The sequence below is a fragment of the Ciconia boyciana genome, chromosome 1 (assembly GCF_034638445.1).
Source record: "Ciconia boyciana chromosome 1, ASM3463844v1, whole genome shotgun sequence".
Taxonomy (NCBI): domain Eukaryota; kingdom Metazoa; phylum Chordata; class Aves; order Ciconiiformes; family Ciconiidae; genus Ciconia; species Ciconia boyciana.
The window spans coordinates 151,937,314-151,959,632 of NC_132934.1; the positions used below are offsets into that span (position 1 = coordinate 151,937,314).

Here is a 22,319-nt window from a genome sequence, read left to right on the forward strand (position 1 = left end):
TTTAAATGAGCATATTGTGAAGTTTGATTCTGAAGTAATATTTCTGTATAGTTCATGATGAAAAGTCTAATAGATCTTACCTGTACAGTGTTCTTAAGGTTCTTGTTTAGACCTTCATTCTGTAGATGCTTTTACAGGATATAACTTCAGGTAACCTTACCAAATAGAGCTGACTGAAGCTGAGCTTGTTCTGGAACCAGAGGCAACTTAAATAATGCCAGCATATCAGGGGCCCTCACTAACTAGTCGCTTTGTGAAGTATGTGTTGATAAGGTGCCATGATAATGTTGTTCAACTGCTTTTGGAACACAAAGTAGTATCTCCTATACAGATTATATTCCAATACATGGTCAAACCATTTGCTATTTAATATTTGATCGCTAGGTGGACATATGTATCTCTACACAGTCCACAGGATTTTAATGTGTTTTAAAGTTTACACTGACTGTGTGCATTGTTTGAAACAGCATGCAACAATGACATCAACAATGAGGAGACTTGGCGAAGATATTTTCAAAGGCATAGTAAGTAAGGGAAACCCACATAGTTCTTCTGAACAGTCTACAGAGAGTAAAGCAAAATCAGCAGCTTTCTTTAAGAGTTCCTGTATGCCTTTGAGGTTTCTGTCAACTTTAATTGTGCTTAAAACAGTGACACAAGGTAAGTTCTGATTTTTTAAAATTTATTTATTTCAGTCATGTGCCTGGATGAAAAACATTTCAGTGATACTGTAGCATCTATTATGCTTTATTAGTGAAAAGTGGTTTTACTTGAATTTTATTACCTTGTGAAGGAAAATATACTGCAAACAAGTATGAATCTTGCTATTATTAATTTCATGTTGGGATTTATATGTTCCTTTTAGTACGATGACTTCTTGTCAGACAAATCAACATTTCTGAAGAAGGGGAAAAGAGATGTTGGTAATTCTGTCAAACTGTCACTACAGCAGTGATTGGATTGCCAAGATCTTTACTGCATAGAATGGCACAGCTAGTTGCTCTTTTATAAACTAAGAAGCAGATTTTGCACAGTTCTAGGATTTCCCTGTTTAAGCTGGTAGGTTGTTTACCTGTCCCACGAAAGGCTGATCAGCTGCAGTGTCAAGTGTTTCTTTTCTGTCATAGTTACAGCTTTGCTGTATTTATCTTTATAGATAAATCTGATGTTCGTAGGTATTTCTGATGTGTCTGTAGTCACATATAGAAAGCCACTTGTGTACTGGATTATAATTGTTAGATTGAATTGTGATACAATGTATGTCCTGAAATTGCTTTGTCCCTTGGTCTAAGTTTAGTATACAGTTCATACTCCAGCCCTTACCTGTCTGCTTCTTCCCTCTTCTCCTACCAAGTCTGGCACTGCAAATGGCTACCCCTAAAACATTATCAACATTGAAAAGTGCTGCTCTGTGAAATTGTCAGTTCTTGATATGATTGTCCATTCAGATTTCACTGTTAAATGGACTCATTTACAAAGGCACCATGTTCTCTTTATGTAAAAATGTTTTAGACTTCAAAGCCACCTGTCTAGCATGAAAAGTGGCCTTTTTATCCTAAATCTTCCTAAATTCCTATGTTGATGTAGTATAGTAATGTACTTTGTCAACATGGCAAAAGCAAACAAGGTCATATCCAGGAGATAACACAGCTCTGAAAATAGTGATTTCTGCTTCAGGTTGTGACAGGTTACTCCACTTGTGCAGTCTTCAAGATGCTGTGGCAAATCTTCTTAGTGAGGCCTTCTTTGAAAACAGATATGATCTGAAAAGACTAAAACCTTTTATTTAAAATGATGACAAAAATGGACTGTTTCTTGTGAGCTCTGAGTGTTGAGCACACTATAAGAAGACGCACAAGTTCAGATTTTTAATGCTTTCCTTCCTTATCCTTTTGACATAGAGATTGGTGTACATTTTCTGTCAGAACCCAGAGAAGAAAAACCTTCAATCAATCTGATTTATAGAGATATTTTAAAATTAACTAGATTAATTAGATTAGATTAACTTTGGTCATTTAAACAAATTCTTACCTATTTCTAATTTATATATGACTTCTTTGAAAACTTCAGCAGTAGTACTTAATCTGAATTATGCTTGAAGGTTCTTCATTCATAAATCTGCAGATTTGATGAGTAATCCAAAAGAATGTCTTAATTTGACTTCTGTTATTAGCTTTCTCTTTTGACTTAATTGTTTTAATTCAGTAATGGTTTTGATGATTGCTATGAAGCAATTTTGTTCACCTATGCAAAAAGAGTCTATCAGCATAAAAGCAGCAGAGTTGATAAGTCCCCTCTGAATCCTAAATGCAATATAATTGCCACATATTATCAAGTTGAGCTTCTGACTATATAAAGACTTGATTTTATGTGTATTTATTTCTTTGGGGGAAAAAAGAAAAATTCAAATATCCTCTTAAACAATATAGTCCAGACAGCCTTCAATGTCTGTTAGGGGATTATTGTATCTGAAACAGCTACATCATTTTCAGCTCACGCTTCTGCCTTTTGTTAACCAAAAAGAATTGGGGGTGTGTGGAAGGGGGCATCACAGGGTGAGTGACTCTTTCCTTTCACTGTGAGGTTTTTTTTTCTGTTTCCACTTTGTTCCCAGGTTTCTCCCACCTTTAACACTAGCAGATGTATAATAGTAGTGTAAAGTAGAATTCTCTACTTAAAACCTATATAATTTTGTGTTGGCAAAAAAATAGGGGAAGCTGAGTCTTCCCTGCTTCATGGGAGAGGGAGAAGGTAAAGGTTTCAAAGACACTACGAGTTAACAAGAATCAGATTGTGTCTGGACAGGGTGAGACAAAACCTGTGGAAAATACATCTCAAAGAATAGAGTAACTGTTCTCTCAGCTGATTTGTTAACTGCTGCCTTCAGTTATGAAACCTTTTCTCTCTTCAAGGGAAATACGGAACAAGAGGTGTTGCACATCCTTCTTTATGGAAGTCAGGCAGAAAACACTGATTATATACCATTAAGAGCAGGTGTAAGAGGTGATCACTGCCTACCTGCAGCAACTTAGGAGTACTGCGGTGCCGCTTAACTGGAATTTTCTGCAAGAATAAGTTTTACAAAGATAGCATAAGAATGAACGTATCTATAACCCTTTTCCAACTCTTTGTGATACTAACCACTTATTTTTCCCTTTTCAAAGACATTTTAAAAGCACAGATTGTTTTGATAGCAAATAATTGTTCAGTGGAGTTACGACTATGAGCAATCTGATCTAACTTCAGAGATGGTCCTGCTTTGGGCAGGAGTTTCCAACCTAAATTATTCCATTATTCTATTTTTGCTGTCTTTTGTTCTTGTTATCCCACAAGTGTGATGTCATTTACCCGGTGTGCAAGATGCCAATATAAACACAAGGCAGAAGTATTTTGTTTCATGTCTGCGCAGAGATGGGTGCTAGGTGGTAGCTCCACAAAGCTAGCACAAAGTTGGGTTATATAGGTACAGTATTTATACAGCCTAGTTATGCATCTCATAAGTAATTACACAAAGCAGTTTTCTATTGGTCTACATTTCTCTTATTTCAACTTAAAGCTACAGTGCTACTTTAGTATTCTGCGCACGCTCAAAGGTGAGGGGTCTCTGCTTGGGCCGGGGTCTCCAGCTAAAGGCATGTGACTTCTAGTATTATAATGAGAATAGTTCACGTTAAGGTGCTTCTTATCACACTTCTCCTAGTTGTTTCAGATGGTTCCCAAAACGTCTTAATTAGCTTACATATTTCTCCAGGATGTGCTTTTCTCCCAAGGACAGTAATTCTTGTTTAGACGTTCCGCTTTCCAGCCTGAATCCCCCTTATCAGCTTTACGTAAGCCCTGGCCTTCCACCAGCTCCTGTTAGACTACACTGTTAGTCTACATTCTCAGAATGGTTTGTATTTTAAAATGTCTTTACTAGTAACACATCCCTCTACTAGTAACACAAAGAGATGGAGACAGGTTACAGAGATGTTAATTTTCAAGGTGATCCTGAAAAACCATGCCAGATTGTCAGAATCAGATGCCTACTTTGGCATCTGATTTTTTTTTTTTCAGTCTCTTGCATGAAATATGTTATGAATTTTGGGCCATTTCTTAGAAAGCAGAGATCCACATCACAAAATTATTGCAATTTGTGACACCCTGACTGACACTGATCAGGGATGCCAAAGATTTTAAATCTGCAGATAAGGAACAATGTTCTTGTTCATGGAAGTCATCATTCTGGATTAGATGGTTAAGGAGATCAGTATGTCTTTATGCTTAACTGACCTGTGCAGTATTTATATTGTGAGTATTTACAGTAAAAACAGGATTTAAGCATGGTGGAAAACCACTCTGACATCATTAATGAACATGTACAGTATTTCAGCTGTTGGAGGGAAGTATTTCAGCCAAGATATTTTGGTGAAGCATGATAATTACTCTTAAATTGACACTCACATTTGTAGAAATGTTTGATAAAAATGATGCAAAAAGAATTGCAATACAAAAAATAGTTATTGCAGAGACTGACTTACCCTAAGCAGATGAACACTTAGGGCTGAATGAATGAATCAGTTTAGCTTCCCATGATTGCTTTTTACTGCTGGCTTCTATACCATGGAAGATATGATCTGTTGTTAAAAATATGTCGAATATCACTGTGTATGAATTCTGATCACTTTGACCACATGGCACTAATGATCTAGCTATAAGGTACCACATTTGATTTGAACATATATCCCATTTCCTTCAAAATGTCAGTATCCAGCAGATGGCACTGTAGTTAAACTTTTGCTACGGGATAAATTGTTTCCTTATACTTAATTTTCTGTGCTCCAGATTATCAATGCTATTCCAAGATACTGAGAAAGATTTGACATCAGAAAATTAAGAAAATGATTGGTTCACTTAATCTACATTCTTCGTATAATTTAGTGCACTCCAGAATGGATGAGTATATAAAACATATCCACCGAAACTTAAACTACAGCTTTTTATAGAAAGGAACAGGAGCAGTTGCTCTCATTAAAGTAGTTTCTCTTATTCAGACAAATCAGCCCTTGAGTCCTTTGATAGAGGTTTCCCAGATGTTGAAACCAACAGTGTCTCAAACTATGCAAGCTTGTAATTTCCTTCCTCTTAAGCAAAATATTAGAAGGGCTTTATATTTGTAAATATATTCAACGTATGAGTTGTAGTTAGTCGTCTTCTCCACTCACAACAAATTGTTAAGGAATAAAAATAAGCAGAGGATGTCTTTAAATAAAAATTAAATTTGGTCTTTTCAGCCATTTAACTTTTAAGTATATATCTGCAACAGTAACTCTCAGGATATCTGTTCACATATTGCTTAATGGAACTATGATTACAGAAGTTTTATTGCCTGTATTCTGATATCTTTCAGTGGATTACCTGGCTCAAGCATTTGATTCCCTTCGCATAGACTTGAAGACAGATGAAGGGAAGGCCTTATTTTTGGAATACCAATGTGTACCTGTCGTATTAAGTCACTTAAAAGTATCCCGTAGAGGTCTGCTTTCCAGTGCTCTTGATGGATTACTTCAGATGACCATGGAATCTGGTAAATCTGGGTAATTAAAAAAAAAAAAAAAATATAGTTGAAAACAGATGAAGTAAGCATAAATACAACATAAAACCAGCATGATTCTTCTGTATAAATAATCTAATCTAGTATTAGCATTCATTTGTATCATGTAAATTCATTAGAGTCATAAAATGTATTTCTGAATTGTTTGTCTCTTTCTCAGTTGTCTTGTCTTTTCTTCTCCCTCTCAGCACCTATGCTTTATATTTTGTCCTGGTTACTTTCTTATTTATTGGTGTGAAGTTTTTTGTTGCTATTTTTGGTTTGGCTGTCCAGTTAACACCACTGTTTTACCTTGCTGATGTGTTTCTTTGAAGTCAGGCTGCGCCAGGGAAGCCATATAATGAAAACCTGCCAGCAGGTGGAGATAAAAAATAGGCTTTATCGAAATTCTTTTTCTAGTTGGAATGAACAGTTCATGCCCAGTCATTTTTCACTTTCTAATAATTGGAAATGGCATTTCTAGAAGAGATGGTTATGTTCTGCTGAATTTTACTGTGCTGTGGCCCTGTAAAAGGGTTAATAACCTCATTTGTCACAGCGCTTTTCCAAGTGATACAGGCTAAGAATCAGCTGATAACCAACTGGATGAACACGAAAGTAGTGAGGCATTCCAGTGCCATGTTGAATAAACCTTGTGACTGTTTTTTTTAAAAGATAAAAATCTCTCCCTGCCTTTTAGAACAGAAAAGGGGAAGGGACTGCTGCTATTTTTGAAATGTATATTGTTATTTTGGGAATATTTTGTTACTGTACATTGTAGTGGTAAAAATAGAAAGCATGTTTGACTTGGGATAGAACAGCACTGAGTTAAAAGCCATTTTATAGCGAGATAAGTGTCAGAAAGGTTTAACTAAAGTTTTATTCTTCCTTGCAGACTCTTTTTCTGGCCATGTAGTTAGTGTAGTCTTACACTAAAGTGTTCTTCCTAATAGTCATGACTATGATTGGTAAAGTGATTGGGAAAGAGATAGTCGTATGCACAAAAGTAACCTAAGCAAGGTGGATGGTGTCTGGTATTACTTCGGGTAATGCCAGTAACAGTACATCTTCTGTTACCTAGCAGTAGTCATTCTGATACGCTAGATGCTTGCAGTTTGTAGAACAGTGGAGGTATGTCATGAGAGACTCATGTTTTGCCTTGTTGCTTCTCAGACAAGATGTATATATGTGAAATCAGAGAAGGAGGAGTAATGTTTAACTGAATTGACATTTAATTGAGAACTTATTTCTCAGCAACTGGATAGAAAGCCTTATGGAGAGCCTTTCTCTTTGGTAGAATAAATTGCCAATGCAAAAGTTATAGGCATGTTCTGCTCTTTTCTAATACATAGTGTTTTGCAAGAAATTGTTAACAATGAGAAGTAGTATTGTTGATGGGAAATTGTGTTTTCATTCCTTTGTAAGTTTCCTATTAAAAAGTCATTAAAAGACAAACTAGAAGGCAGCAGTGGATATTCTGAGGGCTCTCTGTGTTAGATTAAAACAGGAATTTATGCTCAATTTTAAAGCTGTATTGGTATGCAGCCTTAAATATGAAGTCATAGGTAGCTGGCCATATGCTAAAATATGGAATCACATTACCCAAAAAGACAGCATTTGACCAACAGAAGGCAAAGTCTAAGCTTTTATTTCTTTCCTGTAAGGTATGCAATCCTAGGCATTATTTCAATTTACTGCAATAATTTTCTGGCTCTATAGGAGTATTGCAATATTTTTGTTCAAAAATGTTACCTTTACAGCTGAAGTGATTAGAAATTAAGTTGGAAGAAAAGCCAGTGTTATTTTTTTCTGGATGTTCTTTTCTATAACTTAATTTTTTAAGTTTTAATTTTTTTGTGAAGTATTTTTACAGATTCAAATTTTAGTTGTCCAGACTGAAACAAGTGAATCAGATATGAAATAACTATGTTGCACTACTCCTCCCTGTAACTGCATGTACCTTTTGTTATAGTAAGCAATGGATGCTAATGGTTCTGTACAGTCCAGGCCTGTCTGAGGTCCTCATATAGTTTCTCTTCCCTGTAAGAAATTATCTTCCTCATGTTCCAGAAATGCAACCTAGATTTTCCTCATATATTGAGGAAAATTACTTAAACTGCATATGAAGAAAGTACCTGCTGGTCTAAGATGGGTATTTCTGTGCTTTGATAGAAATTATAACAAGAGAGTCTGCAGTATTGCTTAAGCCCATTGACTAATTTGGTTTTGGTATGCACGTTTTCAGATTTTAGATCAGTATCATTGCTTTTGGCTTCATAGTATGGCATTTCGCCTTAATGGCAAATTAAAATGAATAGTCTTACTGCTGTGCATCTGACTGGCACACAGCCTTTCATGCACTCCCTCTCCATTTCTGTTGAGGAGTTTGACATCAAGAATCTAGGAGAGTCCTGATACCACCATTTCAATGGGAAATGGTGGAGGACTGAAAGGTAACATTCTTCAGTACTTTTTTTCTCTGTCTACCTATGATGTCATTATTGTATGCTCGTCATGATTATGGCGTCTCCTGGCCAGCATATCCTGAGCTGGCATCTCCTGGCCAGCTCAGGATATGCGTTCATACGCAATACCTTGTACTGGTCTGATTGTTGCCGCCTTCTGTTAGATCTTTTTTTCACAAGGAAGAGAAGGATCAGCAAACAGAGGTGGAGGAATAATTAATTCTAGAGTGATTCAGTTGTCTGAGAAAGCTTGCTAGATCATAAGGTCGTCCAGAGGATGGCTTCAGGACATTTCAAAACCTGAAAAAAATGTATGAAGTTGAGATTCTTCAGTTCCTCCTGGAAATTGTGGCCAGAAAGCCAAATAGTGTGTTAAATGTTCTGTACTCTTTTTTGCCTGGTAGGCTGGGGATAACATTTAACAAGGAATTCTTTGGTAATAGAACTGCAGTATCATTTTTTGGCACTTTATAGAGATGCCATGATTCTTTCTAGGGCTTTCTTTGCACTAGGTCAGCATCTCATGGCTACTATTTGGGAAAGATTAAAGCAACAAGGATCACTTAAAATAAGTTTAGTTTTTTAAAATAAAAAAAAGAAAAAGGACAGTAAACCAGGATTTGTTTGGCAAGATCTAATTCTCTGTCATTCTCTAAATGTGTGTTGACACTCACCATGTGCTTCTGTCAAGGTAAGGCTAACTTTAATAAAACAGGTTGTCTATTTATAAAAAGACTCCCACAGAGTGGTGGGAAGAAGTAAAATCTATATGGTGAGAGGCAGCTGATAGCCAAAATCTCTGTGTATCATGCCACCTTGTATGCAATGTGCCCACACATGGTTTTGGATTTTTGAGCACATCCATGCCCTTAAGACTGTGGCTGATGAAGATAACGATCAGGGTTTGAGTTCAAGTCATAAAAAATACTTCATTTAAAGATCAGTACCCTTTCAGTTCAAAGGCTAATGAAGCTCTTTGCTCATTAAGAATTTGGAGCTCCTCTGTGTTTTCAGTGAGCTTATGTATTCCAGTCTGAAGGAAGAAGCAGATGATGGTTTTTTTGCACTGCACAACTTGGTTGTGTGAGGTACAAAGGAAAAAGCGTAGGTTACTACACCAAATGACCCCTACACAACTGCTAGTAACAGACTTTCTTTCAGGAAACCTGACTTGGAATCTCCAGGTCTAATGAGAGCAAGAAAGTGTGAACAGTAAATATTACAGATAGTTTCAGTGAATTTGTGCTCTTGCATTACCTTTCCCATCCATGCCTTCATGACAAGGTACTGTTGAAGCAACATCTGAATGTTCGCTTAGATGACAGAAGAGTGGAAAAGGTAACCTTGTAATCAGGGATTAGGCGTTTCATTCCTACTCCAAAGACAAAAGGGAAATATCAGCTTATTTTGACCTCCTTTGTGTCAAGAGGTCTATCCATTTGCATTCTTAATGGTAAAACCATTTGTCATCATTTCCTCATTAGAGCCACAAGACGGGCTATCAACCTTCAAGGTGCTCTTTTTGGTTCATCTCTTAGTATTACTTCAGATTCCAGATTGGAACATTTTTGGTCACTACTAGGATCTGGGTTTACTCTTTAATCTTTTTGATTCCAGGTTAGTGGGAGCTTACCATATTCCACAGGAATGATGCCAGTCCAGCAGATCTCATAAACCAGCTGCAAGCTCATTTAAAACTACAAATAAAAATATGCCTGAGGTCCACAGCTTCATGAAAAGTTTGTCTGAGTTGACATGTACTCTGTACAAGAGCAGATAACACCAGTGTACCTGTCCAGCTAGGCCATAGGAACACGGTGGTCTTAATACCACAGGAATTCTGTGAAGAAATGATTAAGACTTCTGGTACCCTTGGGAAGCTTATTTGTATAGGTTTCTTGAAACTTAGATGCATCATCATAGCATACAAAGCTCCAGAGCCCACGTTATAGTGTACAATACAGTCGCATTATTTCTTGGAACGGTTCAAGTTATGTGTATTTATCAAATTGGGATCTCAAATCGCATACGTGTCACCAGACTACTTTATGTTTTAGGTATCAGAACTTGGATAGTATTCCAGCTGCACAGGCATTTCCCAGACATCAGTGATTTTTCATGCCATTGTATAATTCTGAAGTATAGTGCCAGCCAAAAATAATCTCACCCTTTTGTCCCAATCGTTAACATTTTTGGAACTGTAACAGTATGTCACGGAGACAGAAAATATATATATATATATATATATATATATATATATATATATATATATATGCCAATCTTGTTTGCCTCACCTCTTCTACAAAAATGTTAAAGCCTAAGGAGGAGGGTAAAATGTTACACTGATTACTGTTCTTGTAAAATACAAAAACATTCATAGTTGGAACAAAGGCTGACTTTTAAATGTCAGGGGTGAAAAAAGTTGAGGTTAGTTTCGGCCAGCTCCTCAGGGCGTAAGAGTGAGAGGAGAGGAGCTGCTAGGATATTATGCAGTAATTTCAAAGAGTTTGCTTTGTGTCCAGAGAACTTCAGTTTCAGCTTACTTTCATGCTGTAATAGTTTGGGTTTTTTTTCCCCCATCTTCCACAGTGCTTCTGTGGATTCTGTTCGCTACTTTTACTATTACTACATTTGAGGAAAGAAACTTTGCAACTGAGTGAAGTCCTTACCTAACCATTTGCTTTCTGTTAGCAAATACTTGCTTCATTTAACCTATGCTAGAAACATGGTAAGTAGCTGAAATTAAGGTGTAAGTAATTGTTAGGGTAAATAATATAATTTTAAATAACTTATGTTTTATTTCATGTCATTTGCATGCTGGAGTGATTCTTTTCCTTTGGATGAGCTCAGTGGCCTAAGTTGAAGTCTAGTTGGTTTAGTCTGCTATCTTCAGTGGAAGTAGTAGGCTGCTTCTAAATTCCACAGTTAGGAGAGTTAACAGCTTGTTATGAACCTGACAGAAAGTCAGCTCAACAAAGATATTTTACGCCTTTTCTCTTACTACATTCTGCTAATATTTTTGTCTAAAAATGTCCATAATTGTGTGTAAAGTGGTAATATTTCAACCTGTTCAGTCCTCTATTTTAAATGTACTTTCCAATAGCTGATACGTGTGAACACGGCATTGAAGCAGTGGTTTAGCTATATTTTCACTGTAGCTATCTCATCAGTGCTGGTTTTGTTTCATTGTCAGATGGGATGAGTGCCAGTTCAGGTTTATCCTTTTCAATCTCATTTGGCTCTCCATACCCATTACCAGAATTTCAATCCATGTTCATTTTCTGGGGGATGCCCATCTTTCCTTTGCTGCAAAGATTGACTGATAAAAGCAGAATCAAGGGAGCAAGTCCTGCAGTCTTTTTTTAATGGTGGTGGTTTTTTGCTTGAATCTGGGGCTTCAGGTGAGTGCCATAAAATTCAACTTGATCCTTCTTTTGGTCTTTGAAACTAATGAGTGGTCTATAAAGACATCTTTCTTGCTTCCCATTGAGTAAAAGGGAAGAGAGATATTCCTGCTGATTTGACAGGGAAGAAAGATTTCAGTACCAAGGCTTTTGAAGGTTTCCTTACCTTAGTTAAGGAAAGCAGGGTACCAAGCCATGATGTTTGGTTTTTAGTCCCATCTCTAAGCTATGAACTTGTCTGAAGGTAGAAGTAAGAACAAAACCTTCTCTGGTAGTATTGTCACAGAAAGTAGATTTAGTATCTTGATAAACTCTGAATGTGCTCGGTGATAGATTTCCACAAATGCAGTGCTCTGGCCACCTTTGAAATTTTGGGAGCAAAATGTATTAGCTGCTAAATACTGATATGTTTCAGTTTAGTTGAATGGTTTATAATGTATTTATTGCTTAAAAAAGCTTTTACCATTTGCCATTTAAATTACTATTAAAATTAATGTTTAATCATTGAAGTTACTTCTAATAATCCATATTGTTATAGTATGACACCAGTGACTTCCAGGGTATCTTCATACCCCAAAGTTCTCTCCCTATGACTACAAATTTATTTTCTCAGCAGATCTTGTTTCTAGGACAGTAGTTGCAACACACTGTTCAAGAGAATTCCTGGATGCCAGACATAAAACGTTTTCTGGAAACAATCTAGTAATAAGTAGCATGACCTCAGCAAGAAAATTTGTTCTGTGGGTGTTGAAGAACATCACATCATTGGTATTAAATCACCCTGTAGTGGAATACTTGTCATATACAATCTTGTTCAATACTGTTGTTCCTGTCTTCTCGCTTCTCACGCAGCTTACTGTGGGTTTTTTACCTGTGAATCAGTTAAAAGGGTTGCAAAGGATGTAGTGAGTTTATAGTCACCTATCAAAAATACCATTGTTGAACTGTAGTCTGATTCATGCTTGATTTGAGATCTGCTATTAGCAGAGAGCTGCCTCAGTTTCACCCTTAGCACTTTTACACAAAGACAGCATATGTCTTAAATTCCTCATGCAGTGATAGCTGACTTCTGTCACGTAGATAAGTAGGTTCCTTTTCCCAATCTTATGTTCATTCAAGTAAATCAAAACTTACTTGCTCATTAGCCATTACAAAGCACTGGCCTTTACTTTAAATAAAGCTTACGTTTACTTTGTCTTCAAGCTTACTTCTGTTTTACAGAGAGAATATTTTGCATTAGTGTGTGCATATTCACGAATTGAGATGACTGCATATTGAAAAAAAAAAATCTCTAAATTACTCTCTCATGCTCGCTGTGAGTTAAGGCACATTCTGGTAGGTCTTAAGTATGATTTCTTAACCATATTAACATCACTTAAGATTTTTAGTAACTGCAAAATGAGCTGTATTTACACATTCACTGAATCTTACTTCTAATTTTTTTTGTAAGAAAATATTGTGGTCATGGATAACCAAGTTTGTGTCCAGATTTACTCATCTCATAGGGAAGTTAATCAAGCCAGTGGAGATAAAAAGATTCAGTTTACAAGTAAATAATCACAACTTCTTACTATGGAGACAATTTTTTATGTGAACTGCTTATATGCACGCTCCCTCTCTTCCTTTGATTTGGAATGCTTCCATAACTAATGCTAGGTGTTCCACAATTCACACTGTTCTACAGGTACTTCTAAAAAGTTGATGGTCAGAATCTGTCAAGGAAACCCAAACCAGCTCCTTTATTTTTTTCTTGAGTCTTAGCATTTTGAGACTTTAAAGACTACAAGTAGTGAAGGTATGGAGTAAAAAATGCCTGTATGCTTAAACAGATTAAAATTTAACTGTGTTTTTCAGCATATTATCTTTATGGGTAACTGTTTGCAGGATTGAGATGTTTCACATGAGCTTATTCTGCAGTACTGAAAGGGTAAAAATGTCAAGTCTGTGAATACCATACTAAGGTAGGATTCCCCCTCACCTGTGTAAAAGGCAGATGTGAAATTATCCTGAGGAACTGTATAGCAAAAGGAATGATTTACAGCTTATGTGGGATAAACATTGAAATACAAACCATTTAAAAAGAAATCCTTCCTTTATTATCCTGTCTTACCTTTGTAATTTTTTTATTCATTCTTCTGAAAACAGTGAATAATTATGTTGGATTAATGGATGTTTTAGTTTAATATTCTAACCATAGATAAGTATCTCTAACTGTTAAATGCAGCCTATGATAATGTTAGGACCAACTTGTATACTTGCTGAAAGTAAGAAAGTACACCAAAAGTTTGCACACATTTTTGTTAATTAATTGCAAGCTTAGTTTGAATACTTGGATTTTGGTGAAATACATGTTTACAGGTTTTAAAAATGAATGCAGTAAATGGAATAATGTCATTTGATTTCTACTGAAGTAATAGTAGCCTTCTCTCTAATAAGAAAAAATGTTCTTGTCATTATTTTCTTCTTGTTCTAGTAACAGTTGTGTAATGCTTAGCGATTCTGAATTTTGGACCCTTGTCTCATCCATTCCAAAGTAAGAAATAAAAGGGACCATTAAATATAAACTTACGTAGAGCCCAGTAGCCACTATGTAAGTAAAGTTTCACTGGTCTTTCAGGGTAATACTGTACTTCATAAGCAGCATACCATTTTGAAGGTAGATGTGAATGCTAACTTTTTAAAAGTATTTGATGTAAAAAGGAGTTGTTTATATCAGTACTTGGATATACACATCCCTTTTCAAGTCAGTTTAATTTATGAAATCTTTAGAACAGTAAAGTTTATTCAAGTAGGATCTTGTTTGCTCTTATTTACTAAACTTGCATTTTTTTTATAAACAGTTTACAGTTTTAGAGCTTTCTGTAAAATGGCTTAATTTAAAACAACTAAAGTATCATTAATTAGAAAAAAATATTTTTACTACACTTTCTTTTATTTTGTATTTGACTAGCAGAACTACTGTACGTATTAGCCGACTTTTCTTTGTAACCTTCAAGCTGAATTTAGAGCAATGTCATAATTGAAATAATTTCATAAAGAGAGGCTTTTTTGGGGAGTAGATAGTACAATTTGTGCAGTTTGAGTAACATCTATGCATTGTCAGAGTTCAGACTTTATCTACCTGCTTACTTGCAATCTGACGTTACAGAATTACAGGTCACGTCAAGTTAGGTTTATTTATTTAAAGGCTTCCTTATTTGAGTTTGTCATTGTGTTTGAAATATTGTGCTTAGTACTGAGCTGGTTATTACAGGAGTGGAGATATGGGAGCAGGGGCAGGCAAGCTGACAGAAAAAGTGTTGGAACAAAGCTCCTTTAGGTGTCCTCTGAGAGAGAGAGTTGTGATTCCTTCAGTGATTCTGGTAGTTCTCTAGGCTTTTTCTTGTTTCTTGAACAAAGTAACCCATAATAGTGCATAGCTTCAGTTTATAATGCTATCTAGGTTATTTGTAAAATGGTGTTTTTCTGTCTGTCTCAGGCCTCATTAGAATCAGTCTTTAATGATTAGACCATGTTGGTTGCTCATAGACATACTGAGTTCAATTAGCACACCAAAAGGTTTCATCCTCTGATGTTTCTAATCAATGATTTTCCAGGCAAAATGTTTGTTGTTTCTTAGTGTATTGTCTTTATGCTTCTGCTATTCTAGCAAGTAAGATAATTCTGCTTTTCATGTATTTTATACCTCTAGCTTCTAAATGGGCAGTTCCAGCATGGAATTTCATTAGACTACTCCTGTTTTCATGCCACAGTCATTAATTAATACACTAAATAAGCACAATTGCAAAAATCAGTATTTAAAACTAAAGTTCACTTTTCAGGGCAAAATGTTTTGCTTTGCTTTTAGCCAATTCCTTACACTACACACCTTCCAGTCCTTCTACTAACCCCATCTTCTCCACTATAATATCACGTGTTGCTTTATCAAACGGTATTGAAGTCTAGCCGAGTTATAACTGCTGTAGCATTTATTTACCAAACAAAATTATCTGACTACTCTGACACAACATACCTACAGTTCCTATATACATACTTATAGATAAACCCATAGTACACTTTATTTCATTTTTTATTTGTCTCCTTTAGTTCCTGAAAATATCTTTAGAGTCTTACTGAAGGGCACGTGTTCAGATTGCCGTTTTATTATCCGAATCCAACATATATATATTACATTGGCTATTCTCTCTTCATGAAGTGCTGCTTCCTGACTTGTTAGCAACAATTGTTTAACTCTTCTTGTCATAAAATTGAGGCAACGTTTCTTTCAGAATCCTGAAGTCTGTTCTGGTGTCCCTGACTAAAGGACTCGTTTGGAATTACAACTTTGGGGGACTTTTTTTTGTCCCTTTTATCAAGACAGAGCTCTCCTGAAAAACCAGCATATTAGCCAAAGTGTGCTCCCAAAAGACTAAAATACCGTTAGCTTCCATCCCATCTTTCTTGTGCTGACCACAGATAACCTCATTACCTCTTTTTGGTTCTATTTTTACTTAAATGGCTGGGAGAACTTTTTTTTTCTTAATGAGGTCTGACTTGACTTGACTTTTCTTACTATCCTTTTTATTATAAAGATAGTTTCTGACCTCCAAGGCATAGCTTTCTTTTCTGATCTTTTTTGTTTCCTTGTAGGCTTCTTTTCATTCCAAGCATCTCTTGTGACATAAGTATTCCTGCTAATTTTTTAACCTTTTCTATTACAATTTTTTTTGTGGGTGCAACCTCCAGTTGCCACTTGAGAGTGACATTGGTCTCTCATACGTCCTGTCTCATGTCTGCATGAATGTCTTGCGCACGCTAGGAAACCGAAGAGCAATTCAGATCACGCTGAGGTCAACACATATTGGGTGACCAGCTGGAAATGCCACTTGGGTTTTCTTAACTTGGGGTCACCCATGTAGGCATCTACACTTGAGGTGCCTTATGCTGATTGGGATCTTGCCCTATCTCCACTGTGCTTTAACCACTGGCACTTAACAGCTCTGGCTGTTGATTACAGGAGAAAAAGTTAAATTCAGCAAATGGTTCAAAACTTACAGGTGACTGTATTATAGACAATTGGTTATTAGTAGTATGTAAGTGATATTACTGTTTCATTTTAAGTGTTTCTGCTGTAGTGCATAGTTAACTTTTGCATTAATTAACTTTTCCACACTAGTAGACAGTTGCTGTGCCACTCACTTGCATTGCTGTCACGTGTTCTCCATTCTCCCGGCAGATCCTCATGCAATTAGAAATGAGGCAAAACTGTAATCATTAATTTGTTAAAACATGAACTTGAAGCTGGCATTCCTGACAGTCTTCTTTTTCTGAGGTGGCATAACTTTGGGTATAAAACAGAATTTTCCAGATAACTATAGCTGGTGAGATTTTTATGCTGTGAGTGACTCATTACTTTGAGGGTAAATTTCAGATTAATTCTGTCAACAGTGATAAATTGCTCATTGTTCATTGCAGTCTACCAATCAAGTTAAGCTAATGCAACTACAACATGCTGCAATTTTCAAGGATACCAGTGGAGGCTTTTGCAGATTATTTAAACTTGTGCCAAAGTCCTGTCAGGATGGATTCCAATTTAGTTTTTCTAAAATAGTTAATAAAAACAAAATCTGTGCAGATCTAAACCACCAAAATATTTAAAAATGTGAAGCTTATATTCTTTTAGTTCATCAGCTAGACATGCATTTAAATTATATGCTTGTTTTGTACATTTTCAGATTACTTAGAATATATTGTGCAAAAGCTTATCTGGACTGAATATATAAGCAGTGTACAAAAAGTCCATTTAAACGTATGCCTTTATCAGTTTGCTTTCACATAATTGAACTTTACGAAACTTTAGAAATTATTTCCACTTTGGCTTTTCCATTTTATAGTAAAAATCCTTCTGTCTTAAAAGTAATGACTATCTTTTATGTTGGTTTGTAAACTTCACAGTCAAAACATTCTTACAGCACATATATATGTATGTGTATATATATATTTTTATATTTTTTTTTTTTTTTAAGGAACCAGTAAGAGCAAGGCAGCAAAGAAATGTCCAGGTTAGCTGTATATGTTATTTGTTTACCCCTGCAGAAAAGGAATGTGAAGCGTTTTATAGCTATTTACAGATATTTATAGGAATAAATTGTAGGACCGCCCTCTTCATCCCAGAAGTCTTGTTACCTTCAGATCTCTCATAAATCAGAGTTCAGCTGAGTCAGAAGTCATGTTAAATGAGAGGTTTCTAAACCTATTTGTTGTTTTAACAGGCAATAGAAAGAAGAAAAACCTTTCTTCTCAATTTACTTCTTGAATGTCAGTATTCTCACACATTTATTTACACTTTTCTCTTCTTACCTTTCTGATAAACATCTTTGGTAAGTAAGAGATAATGTTCAAGATTTTATTACTAAAACAGACTTCATCAGTGGTGCCATGCAGATTGATAGGACCGTTTCTGTTTCTTGGGAATAGTCAGTCATTTGTAGGAACTCTAGCAATTGTAGAAGAATTTCTGTAAAGTTGTAGCTCCTGAGTGATAACATAATTTTTAGTCCTAGATTTTTCTTGTGTTAGAGAAGTTTATCTCTTGTTGCTATCTGTATAGAAATTGTTACTTCAAACACTCTTGAGTGACAGAAACGTTTTGATATGAAGTGTTCTTAAGATGGTAGGATTGTGTTCATTGGGCTTTGCTTATTTGCTGTTTCTGTTTGTAGTTTTGTCGCCTCTTCTCATGAATTTTAGACTCACTAGGGCATGATACCATCATACTAGAAGTGAATTCTGGGTTAATTATTTTTCCAGGTTTAATACACTGCTGTATGTATTTAATAACTTCAAAGTTCTGTCATAGAGAGCTGTGGCTCAATAAAGAGTGCCGAATCTTCGAGTGTATGTCAGTCATGTGTCACTAAATTTAGCATATACTGTGAACCCATCTAAGCATTTTCTGCTTGCTGTAACTGACAGATAGGCCTGAGTTTTTGATGTCACAATTTCTGAAAAAGAATACCTTGTGCAGTGAAAGTAGGGAAATATTAAAAGAAATATTAAAAGTGGTATGCCCTGAGTAACTATATCCTGGGGACTATGTTTGTACATGCCAAGGGCAGAATGCAGTCAATAGTGACTTCTCTTGTTGGATTCTTGACAAATTTGTTCAGTTCTGTTACCTATCGAGTTGTATATTAGAATAATCCCCCCTTCCCAAGTTAAATTTTCCAAAGAGAATATATTCTTCTAGTCTTTTTAAATTATTATTATTTTTGAGAAATCAACATTCTACTGATCCCTTGTGATATTTGATAAAAAGGCATTTTCAGGTCAATTCAAACATATCCGGTAAATGGTTTATTTATATGTATCTATTTTATATAAATATGTATTTATGCACACGTATAAAATGTATTTCTTCAGCATGAACCTTATTTTTCATCTTAAGGGGGCTGTGCCCTTTTGTTTGTTCCTTTTAGGAATTCTCCTGTAACTTCCAGTCTTAAATTCATTTGCTTTTAATGTATTGTGGTACCTGCAGGTCTATAGAAATGCAGTCGTTGTTCACTATTCCAGTATCCATGATGTTTTTCTTGTCTTAGAAGCTGTCAATGGTACTTAATACATCACTTCAGTTATAGGATTCTATCCTTAATTGAAGATCATAAGCTAAAATAAAATGAGAAAATAAAAGGGAAACTGACAGAGAATAAAAATATATGTACTTATAATTTTTTTAGTATATTTTTTACTGATTATTGCTTACATCTCTACTTTACTTTCATTCTGGTTTTATATTTATTACTGTTGCAATTTTGAGACAGCAAATTGTAACTCGAAATAGTACTAAAAGTAAGAGGAGAATATGCATAAAACCATAGGTGGATTGAACATGGTAGAAAGAATTCAAGAAACATGCAAGTGGAAGTAAACAGAAAAATAAATTAATTTATAACCATTTATTACCTTGATAATGTATGTCTCTTGGAATAATTATTGTTTTGTGTTGCTTTGGATAAAGAACAGAGGACAGTTCAGCTGTGCAAACCACAAAACATCTGCCTGCCTTTTCCAGACTTCATAGTACATAAGTTGTCGTCTTGCTTTTTATTGCTGCAAGGTTGGCCCCTCGCTACCAGAGTCTATTATCCTGCATCTGTATAGTTTCCATCCACACATTCCGTTACATATTTTGTGGATTCTGTCTTTTGAATCCAGCCTTTTAAGTCAATTCTGCCGAAAGCATCTCCACTGAAAAGAGAGGAAAGATTACATGTAGCCATAGCTTCTCTGATCTGTGCTAAAGGTATTTGCTGTTTCTTGGTCTCTTCATCTGACAGTGTAAACCAGCAAAGGCCCACAAATCTCGTTGACTTTGCTGTACAGTATAATGCATGATAAGACATACTCAGCATTGCAGGGGGGACACTGGGTCATTTGTTGGTGTAGCCAAATTACATGCCTTTGTTTTGCAAAAAATACAGGTTTTGAAAGATCTTCTTACTAACAGTAAGGTCTAGGAATTACTGGGTCCTTGTTGAATATTCGGTATAAATGCCTAGCTTTGAGAAAATTAGTTGTTTGGGCTCTCAAGCTGACTTTAATTGCCAAGTTGATTTTTTTTTTTTAAAGCCCTATTCCAAACAGTTTTCTGTAGCATTTCTTCTGATTTTGTATCAGTAAGCCTCCTGAAGTAAATTAAAACCTTGAATTCACTCCAAGGCTACTTGTTATATTTAATAAGTTGTACGTCCTTGGACAAGGAAAGGGAAAATTTTCACCAAAAGATACATCCAGTCCTCTCTGAACTGATAAAAGCATCTTGACATCCTATTTATAAATTACAGTATTCAGTGTACGTGCGAAGAATTTTTTTAATGTCTGTGTTTATTGGTTTATGCTGTAATTTGCATATTGCAGTTTCTTATTAAGTATAATACATTAAATACTTTAACATTATGTAAACATTAGAATATTTTCTTCACATCTGTATTCTTCTAATGCAAATGCCCTATGCTATATGAAAGACTATTCATTTAAAAAAAATCAATTGTTACTTATTTTCTTTACATTTTTGCTATAAATTAATCTGTAGTATCAGAACCAAGAATGAGATAATGAGGGATCAGATTTAACCTTATTCTGAATGGATTAGATTGTGTAGAACAGGATAGAGGGAAATGTTATACAATGTGACTTAAAAAATCATCCACTATTTTAAGGAAGTTTTGTTGGTATTTAGGTGTGTTTATCCAGCTCTCACTTTTACCTCTCTATTATTATTTTGCCTGTCTTGAAACAGAGTACAGTCATGGTATTTTGATAATAAAAGGCTGTCAGGCATCACATTAGCTTCTACATGTACTACCCCTGTTTTGCAGCAGCTTAAAACATTTCCTTGTGAGTCTTTTTGCACCACTTAATGTTCCCTTCACATGATCAAAGGAAAGAACCGTGATAAATGAGTATTGAATAAACATGTTCAAGATAATAATTTTTATTTGAGTTTAAAATTGTTCTGTTTCCTGTTTTCCTTTGTTCTCTAGGGAATAGGCCTTGTTTTAATACAAGGGTTGGTAATGTCAGAACTGTTAGGAACTTGCACTTTTTCAGTTCCTAGTTTTACCTGAGTTTTGCATCACATGCCCAGCGTAAACTAAATTATTTCATTGTTCTAATAGTTGCACGACATGAGGCATTTAAAGCCTTCTAACAGTATCAATAGCTGTTTTACTTTTCCCTGCGCAGAGCTCTGTGAGAGTTTTTTAATTATTTTCTTTTACAGGTTCCTTACAGCCTTTCCTGGAAGCCTGCAGTAACGAATCCTTCTTCCGTACTTGCTCTGTATTGCTCCGAAGTTCTAAGCTAGATACTCAGATTTTGGAAAAGCTCTGTGTTATACTGCAAAAACTCTCCAGAATGAAGTAATCCTTTACTACCATTATTCTATTAGTTATTATTAGATCAGCAAACTTAGGGACCTTTATCTTTCTCCTTTTTCAAAAACTCATCTCTGTTTTGCTGTTTATTTGCTCTACCATAGACAATGCTGGACTTCCTCTGTTAGCAGTTAAATTTAAACTGTGTCACAGATGTGTAAGACAAGACTCTCAATTTGCTTATAAATCCCATTCAATTTACAGAATACAAACTAAAAAAAAAAAACAACCAAGATCAACAAAAAAACCTAGCCTAAAAAGGAAATATTCCTTATGTATGCAGATGACAAGAATGCTTAGAAGAGAACCCTTCTTTTCTTTCCCCTTGACCTTCAGTTTTACTCGGGTTCTTGGTAATAATCTCCTTTGAAAATTTAGCCTCATCTGTGACTTGCATTCAAGTTTCATCAGTTTTCATTTCCTTCAAAAACAAAATTTAAAGTCTTGAGCCATTTAAGCCCTTTTGGGAATGTTAATCTTTATAAAATATGTTCCCGTTGCTTACTGGTTATTAGTTTATTGTAACAAAAGTCTTCTTCATATCAGTATAATGTGCTGCTGAACTCCATTGGTGCATTACTTAATGGGATTGTTTCATTTATAAAAGCAGGTATCTAAACTGAGCCATTCTTTACATTAGACTTAAAGTTGTTGACAAAACTGAGGTTTTCATTTGACTTTATTTGGAACAAAGTTGAACTCTAGGGAAAAAAAAGTGTTTTCCTGTAAAATAATCTAATATAAATCATAACTTGCATTGGAAATATATTAAAAGTAAAATTTGCTCAGAAACTGTAATTATTTAAAATTTTTTATTTATTGTTTCTGGAATCTTATTTCACATTAGTGAAACCCTGTTATAGCCTTTCCTTGAGCTTTCATTATACGACATGTAAATACCACTTACTCAAGTGAAATGATTGAGTTTTTGGTGATTTTTGCCAAGATTTTTCTGACCATG

The 22,319-nt window shown here is 35.3% G+C and overlaps 1 protein-coding gene across 7 annotated transcripts in view; it reads left to right on the plus strand.

Annotated features, from left to right (window-relative positions):
- The window catches only part of CCDC138 (coiled-coil domain containing 138), a 42,647-nt gene that overhangs the window by 18,026 nt on the left and 2,302 nt on the right, over window positions 1–22,319 (plus strand). For 4 of the 7 annotated variants that reach the window (XM_072849803.1, XM_072849805.1, XM_072849804.1 and 1 more), the window contains 3 exons: window positions 468–660; window positions 5,390–5,566; window positions 21,205–21,343. In XM_072849803.1, coding sequence (XP_072705904.1) covers window positions 468–660; window positions 5,390–5,566; window positions 21,205–21,343 — 509 coding nt within the window. Of the gene's footprint in view, window positions 1–467; window positions 661–5,389; window positions 5,577–21,204; window positions 21,344–22,319 lie in introns of all 7 variants that reach the window. The other 3 variants (XR_012040368.1, XR_012040367.1, XM_072849806.1) reach the window with 2 other exon arrangements.